The sequence below is a fragment of the Dermacentor silvarum genome, chromosome 4 (assembly GCF_013339745.2).
Source record: "Dermacentor silvarum isolate Dsil-2018 chromosome 4, BIME_Dsil_1.4, whole genome shotgun sequence".
Taxonomy (NCBI): Eukaryota; Metazoa; Arthropoda; class Arachnida; order Ixodida; family Ixodidae; genus Dermacentor; species Dermacentor silvarum.
Window position 1 is genome coordinate 162,693,533 of NC_051157.2, and position 7,766 is coordinate 162,701,298.

The 7,766-nt window shown below is 44.2% G+C and overlaps 1 protein-coding gene across 1 annotated transcript; it reads left to right on the forward strand.

Moving 5' to 3' along the window:
• Positions 1-416: 416 nt before the first annotated feature.
• On the forward strand, positions 417-5,420 carry LOC125945054 (uncharacterized). Its single transcript, XM_049666611.1, has 3 exons — positions 417-514; positions 3,686-3,893; positions 5,377-5,420. Exons 1-3 carry the CDS (start codon positions 446-448, stop codon positions 5,418-5,420), a joined length of 321 nt encoding a protein of 106 aa, XP_049522568.1. The 5' UTR covers positions 417-445.
• Positions 5,421-7,766: the final 2,346 nt, after the last annotated feature.

Below are 7,766 nucleotides of genomic sequence, written 5' to 3' on the forward strand. Positions count from 1 at the left end.
CATGGTTAGCAGATATGTAAATCCCTGTGCGTCACCTCCAAGATTTTTCCATGCATCGCAGGCGGCACCTAATCTTGGAGGTTATGCCAAGGAATCACGTGCTACGAGTTATGCCTCACTTTCAACCAGCGATAATGGTAGCATTTTTTCAGTATCAGTATCAATAACGTCTGCTTTTGCAAGCCTTTTGTGATGCCTTCACTTATATTTAAAATATAAAATTTTGGATGGAGATTGCTATGAAGCTAGGCTTTTCGTGTTGCCCAAAAGTTTGTTACAGTTGGCTTTTTAAAAACTGGTAATACAGTGGTATTTGTATTGAGCTATTTATGCTCTTTGCAAATGCGTAAAAGTTGTGCCAGCAGCTGCGCTGCTACAAGCTAATCTTTTTTGCTCCAATAGCAGGAATTGTTAAATTTCTCTGTCCATTACAGACGCCGCCAAAATGGTCAAGCGTCTGAAGTTGATGACAGAGGCCAAAGAGAGAGAGCAAGCTGTGGTGCCCAGTGTTAAGGTATCCAACACTTGAATTGCATTTGTAGTAAAATTGTTTTGCACATTGATTATACAGGAATGAACAGGGGACTACTGCATTGCAATAGCTTGGCTATAATTTTTTTTTTCACTTTCGACTGCAAGCAGACGAGGCTTTTCAAACAAATTAAACTTCAGTAATTTGCAGCCACATACCTGGAATGGTAGGTTATTTGTACTTTAAGATCTTTGTATGTATTCCCATTGTGATCTTTGTGATCATAGTAATCTTTAAGATCTTTGTATTCTTTCCCATAGTGGCACCCTAAGGCTTACACATAGTAATGCACCCATTCATGCATATTCCTTATGCGTCGGGCGGTGTGTGCTCTACTTTAGTACCATAACCCAGTTGGATTGTTGAAGTTGTTGTGTGTCGTTTGTTGGAAGATGCACAAATTGGAAGTACTGAAAGCGCTGCTGCATACTAATACATAGCAAAATTCTCCGTGCCAGAGGTTCATAGATTTATATCTAGACGAAAATAATGTTCCTGTGTAATTATACCAATGGTATGATCTGTTTTACAAATCAGGCTTAGATCTGTGGGTTATGGAGCAATGCTGTATTACTCTCTCCAATTGATAATCATACATATAAGGTTCTCTTGTTCTTGCCACTTGCGCTTCACTTTTGTTGTGTGCATTTTAACAACTCAAACCACTACAGCTATTATTTAAAGTAGTCGCATGATGCTTTCAAGATTTTGTTTTATGTGTCCTGGACCTTAAAACCTTGGAGACATATTGGCAAGCGTCAAAGCACCCTAGATAATTGACTTCTTTGAGCCAGTTTCGATTTGTTTTTCCCAGGAGATGTACGGGTCCTCACATTTTGACACAGAAGGTGGTCACATGGGAGAAGGACATTGCAGCATTTTGGCACTTGCTTCAGCTCACTCAGTGGTTCGTTATCCTGCTACATTTGACTGCACAAAACAGCATAGCAGACCAAGTGAGCCGAAGTGGTTGTGTAGCGTCGCAATGCTCTGCTACCACATGGCCACCTTCTGCGTCATGATGTCAAGACACATACACCTCCTGGGAAAGAAAACTGAAATCGGTTCGTCAAAACGCTCTTATAGTAAATTTTTAGGCTATTATTATTATTTAAACATTATGCAGCACTATCGAGGTCTAGGACCTTCATTTAGCCCAAGAAATGAAAATGTCATACCAGTACTCACTCAGTCCAGAACTCCAAATTTTTTGTTCCCACAAATTATTTAACTACCCTGCAAGATGCAGGCAGGGCCCCTCTGGATCAGTCAATGCATACCATCTTCTATACTGGTGATCCCATCGTAATGAAAATCAGTGGTGCATTTATCCTATCATTGAGCCAAGTGTATACCTTGTTCTTTATTAAGGGGACACTAAAGACACCCTAAATCAACCTAAACTGATGAAGCATCTTTTCAAATCTTCATTTCAGATAATTTCATGAAACTAGGTTGATTATTAGATAAGAAAATGAAGCTCAATGTTTCCCAAAACTCTAGTGCTGATGCCTCATTTGACATCATGGATTTCAAGTGCTCTTACGAACTTGGGTCATTTTGGCCCAGTAAATGTTCTTGAAGCTTTCTATTTTCGAGCTTTGGCTCTTTTATAGTACAATGAGAAACGGCTTTATTTGTAAAAGAAAAAAAAAGTAATCCCAAGCAGACACCATCGAAATGTGACGTCAGAGCAAGCTGGTGCGAGAACTTGAAGGCAGCAGTGCCACCAATATTTTGTCTTGTGCCTTTTAGAGATAACTGTGCCTCTTGTCACAGTACCCGCGAATCTTTTTTATTGTGGAAAGGTCATTTACAAATATGTCTGAAATTATTCCCTTTAGTGCTGATCTGCTGTGGTTGCTTAGTGGCTTTGGTGTTGTGCTGCTAAGCACAAGGTCATGGGATCAAATCCCGGCTGTGGTGGCTGCATTTCAACGGAGGCAAAATGCAAAGCCATCCATGTACCGTGCACTGGGTGCAATTTAAAGAACCCCATGTAGTTGAAATTAATCCCGAGTCCCCCACTACGGCGTGCCTCGTAATCAGATCGTGCTTTTGGCACGTAAAATCGCAGAATATAGAATTTAATTTCTCTTTAGTGCTCCTTTAAGCTGTAGCATTCATTACCTCTGTAAATATCACCCTCAAGGTGTCCTCCATAAATATTTAACAAACATAGTAGATATGTTTCTACAAAAGGTGAGGCATATATGGCTACTGTCATGGCCTCATTGTGGTAATGCACCACAGATGGTCTTCAGTTTCTCCAGTGTTTCCTTTCACATGAAAAAAATTGGCAGTGCAGCCAGCCTTTGGAGATGATTGGTGATGCTAATGCGATTACCATTCTTTCTTACATTTGGTGTTTAATTAGTGATGATACTTGATGAGGCTTCTTATGATAGTGAAACTAACGAGAAAGAATTGTGAGACATTGGCGAGGGATACTTGCTTCTTAAAATTGTGCTTGTGCAAAAACCTGGGTCCACTCTGATCTGGTGCAGCCTGTGCTTTACGAGTTGATTCATTTCATTGATGAGGTGGTGGTTGGCACACCCTGCCTTTGTGGCTTATGTACACTTTGTACAGTTGAGTAGAATCGCAGATTACTTCTAGGGCACAGCAAACGAATCTGATGTGTAGTAATTACGTTATTGTTGACAGTCTTCCTTTTCACATCCCTACTGATGTTTACCGACATAAGCAGCAGTTACCCAAGTTGGCGCAAAAGAGGTTCATTAAGAGCAGCACATTCCCAGGGTCACGTAGCCCGTGACCCAAGCTGGTCCAATGGCTGGTTATGAACCATTTTCTCTCAGCATAGTAGCACGATGCTTTACTCATTAGACCATGGACTATCCAGTAACCCAAGTTGGCAGGAAAACGGTTAGGCATAGGCACCCCAAAGTATGTGAAGTATCCTAAGAATATCTGAGTTGCCTGAATGTTTTGGATAGTTTGGTTTACTTATATTTATCTTGTTTGTGCTGAATAAAACCTTGTTTTCGTGAAGCATGTGATATCCAAACAGCACAAGAAACTATGAAACTAGTCAAGTAAAACTGGCGTTCTATCTTCAGAGTACGGCTGTTGTCTAAACATGCTTAAAATCCTAGAAACAACCTTGCTAACATTTACTTAAACGTGCAGATCGACATAGGTGGAGGAGTCCTTGTGGAGGAGACGGTTCTGGCCCAGCTCACAACGGCCTGCCATGGGGGGCCCGGGAAATTCGCAAGGGCCTTGCTGCGCCATGTTTTTACGGAGGAGGAGCTAGTCGGCCGCTCACTCTTTGGTACCAAAAATACCAAGGGGCAAAAAGAGGCCCTTGACCCGACCAGGGTCAACGCTGTGATAGGTAAGTACCCTGCATGCATTCCAGTTGCATTCTTGTATTGAGTTTGTATTTAAAATTAGCAACTTGCCGTTAGCATAACAAATGACTTTCAAGTAGCCTGTGTCTGTAACTGCATGCTAGAATAGCCTACCATTTGGAATGCCAGTTCATATGATCTCAAGTGACATATATCACAAGAAAGACAGTAACCTCCACAGTCAAATGCTCCTAAACTTTAAAAGCTGCCTCAACTGCTAGAAGTTGATAGCACCAGTCAAAATGTGCATTTGTGCATTAGTAGGGCTACTTGAGTGTGATTGCAATGAAGAGTTCTCTGTAAAGCATGCTACCTATCTAGTGGCATGGAAGTATGTGCTTAAGTAGCCTGAAAGTGTTATTATACTATAGGAATTATGAAAAAGCTATGCTCAAGTACAGTTATTGCTAAACTCAAGTGACAGCATGGCTACAAAACTTCAGCAGTCAAAATGGCCCTCCAGGTTCTGTAATGCAAAACACAGTGGTTTGACCTATTTTAATTAACAGACCACATTGAATTATAGTTGCTCCTGTCTTGAAGGAGGTCCATGTGGTGGCAGACAGTAACCTTTCAGCAGAAGGAGATTAATTGTATGCTTGGTGAAGTGCACCAATGTCATGAGTCGGACGCCGGCGGTACACGAAAAAGAAGACGACAAAGATTGCGGAGCGTTCCGAACGGCGCGAGCCAAGGTGTGGTCGAGGCAGAAGTGAGGCGAAGCACCATTATCGACGTGGCTCTTGGACGGGAAGGTCGCTTCGTCAGCTATGCTCTGACGACGGGAGAACGGAGAACCCGGCCACAAACCCGGCCGCAAGAATCCCTCTTCCTCAGCCGAGCCCGATCAACCGATAATCACCGGGACACTGGGCCGCCACGCACATCGACGGAGGGCGAAGAACGCTTCGGTAGGCCTAACCAGGCAATTGACACGGCAGCGGCGGCTACCGGGGCACCAGCCACGTACTCGGTCAGGTCAACGGAACCACGAGTCGTCGGAACTTACGGCATCAGCGACACCCCGAATGAATACGACTTGGACCCGACGATAGGAACTTCAAGTTGACGGTCCGTAAGAACCCGCATTTCTGCTTTGCGACGCAGCTAGGCTGAAGCTAGGGTGGCCAGACTTTGATGAGTCAGGGCTAAGACTGACTAGAGACCTTAAGACGGCTAGAAATCGAAATAGAATATTTATTGGTAGTTTTGTATTTAGTCCGAATTTTGTATTTCTCACTGAGCGAACATTTTTGTTAAATTATGGCTTTAGTTTTGTGTGCCTCGCGCTTTTACCGTCCTTGTACATATTAAATCCTTGTTTGCTGTGCTGCCAGTCGTATCTCTCCTCCCTCGAGGGTAATGCCTGTGCGCAACCCTCCTGCTCCCAAGTAAGAAGGTGACAAAAATTGGCGAGCCTGCCAGTATACGGCCCCCAATTTTTGTCACCTTCTTACTTGGGAGCAGGAGAGTTGCGCACAGGAATTACCCTCGAGGGAGGAGAGATATGACTGGCAGCACAGCAAACAAGGATTTAATATGTACGAGGACGGTAAAAGCACGACGCACACAGAACTAAAGCCATAATTTAACAACAATTTTCGCTCAGTGAGAAATACAAAACTCGGACTAAATACAAAACTACCAACAAATATTCGATTTCGATTTCGGAGCCTAGCTCCGTCTTAAAGTCTCTAAGTCAGTCATAGCCCTGACTCATCAAAGTCTGGCCACCCTAGCCCCGGCCGAGCTGCGTTGCAAGCAGAAATGCGGGTTCTTACGGACCGTCAACTTGAAGTTCCTCTCGTCCGGCCCAAGTGTATTCATTCAGGGGTGTCGCTGATGCCGTATGTTCCGACGACTCGTGGTTCCGTTGACCTGACCGAGTACGTGGCTGTGCCCCGGTAGCCGCCGCTCACGTGTCAATGACTGGTTAGGCCTACCGAAGCGTTCTTCACCCTCCGTCGATCTACGTGGCGGCCCGGTGTCCCGGTGATTATCGGTTGATCGGGCTCGGCCGAGGAAGAGGGATTCTTGCGAAGAGGACCGGAACCATGAGCAGCAGCAGCCGGTCCCAGGAGCTTCGCCTGGACGTCTCCGAGGTCTACAGCTACACCTGGACCTTGCCAGCGTCACGAGCTTTGTGGCCGGGTTCTCCGTTCTCCGTCGTTAGAGCATAGCTGACGAAGCGACCTTCCCGTCCAAGAGCCACGTGATAATGCTGCTTCGTCTCGCTTCTGCCTCGACCACACCTCGGTTCGCGTGATTCAAGCGCTCGCGCCGTTCGGAACGCTCCGCAATCTTCGTCGTCTTCTTTTTCGTATACCGCCGGCGTCCGACTCATGAACCAAGCATTTTCTTACATTAAAACCTGGGCTAATGCTGCCTTTTTTCACAATAATTATGCCATAACCTTACTCAATGCATTGCTGTGAGAACAATAGCTGTTAAGTTACGTGGCATAATTGTTTGGTTGTTTCGATCAAAGCACAATAGGGACACTTGCCAGCTTCGTTGTCAACATTGCTATGTTTAGCGATGTCCATTCATTCTAGGCACTCAACCTATTTATTAACATGCAATTCATCACATTGTATTCTAAGATGGCAAGAACAAATGCATTTATTTGAGTTTTCCCCATGTTTAAATAAAATGAGCAGCACTGAATAGGCTCTTGGCAGCTACTGTCTAAAGCTTTTTCCAGACCATGAGACATGTTCACAGCTCCCACTCAGAAATTATGGAAATGTCTCCTGCTTTCTTACTTCAAGGGCGCACTTGCCTGTTTACAGCGTTACTAGCAACCAGTGCTCAAGTACTATGCGTTTACATTTATAGAAAAATTGAATGGGCTTTGTAGGGCTCATGTTTAGCCCTTTAGGATCACATATTTTCTGGAATTATGTCCCCAATTTAAGGGTTATATTTTTATTGTGGATTTAAGTTCTTCAGAGTGACTTTTCAGAGGAAAAAATGGGCAATAATTTTTTACGTCACAAAGTGACAAAAGTTTCTTAGTGTCCGAAGTTTTACAGCATGTTTATTGTAGCATGCAGGACAAACTAGCATAACTACATTTTTAAATGTAGTGACTTCACAAAACATTAAACTAGGGGAAGCAGGAATACTTCCAAACTACTGCGGTGATGGGCACCATAGAGCGAAGAGAAGATCAGTTTTGGAGGAAGCCAAAGGGCGACAGCCTAATCAGGATTTTTGTAGAAGTCACAGAAGGTTGCAGAATCGTAACGTGATGCTAGGTGACACTTCATTCTGAAAAGGCATGCTTTTTATACGTTCTGTCGCCGCCTCATACGTAGGGCTGTGACCAAACGACTGTTTCGCCATTGTACATGCATGGCGTGACCCCAAAGGGTTAGCGAAGCCAGTTCACTTACCATTCTCTCGGAAGACTGATAGCTGTTTGTATAGCTGTCATGTTCTGCCTGTGTAGCGTAACAGGTTGGGTGCGCAACTGCAGTAAATCATGTTAAACCAGTATTTCTTTAAAGTAAAGAGGGCTATAAGAATGGCCATTATAAGGCAAGAAGTGCACTCCAGTAGCATATGAGCTCGTAAACAAATTCTAATATACCATACTCAATTGGTTGCATAACCGATTGGAGCAAGGAAAAAGTGCAATGAAGTGCTGCGCATTTTAGTTATGAAAGTTGAGATGGATGGATGGATGGGTCAAACTAATGAAAATCCTGGGGTACGCGACTCAGTGAGCAGCGGGCCACTACCACGTTGGGGACAGTCAGGCATGCCGACTGCCGATCGTGGGCCTCTGGACAGCCATAGTTACGCCCCGGCATCGGGGCTCTTGATAGTGGAGAGCCACTTGTCCTCATTGA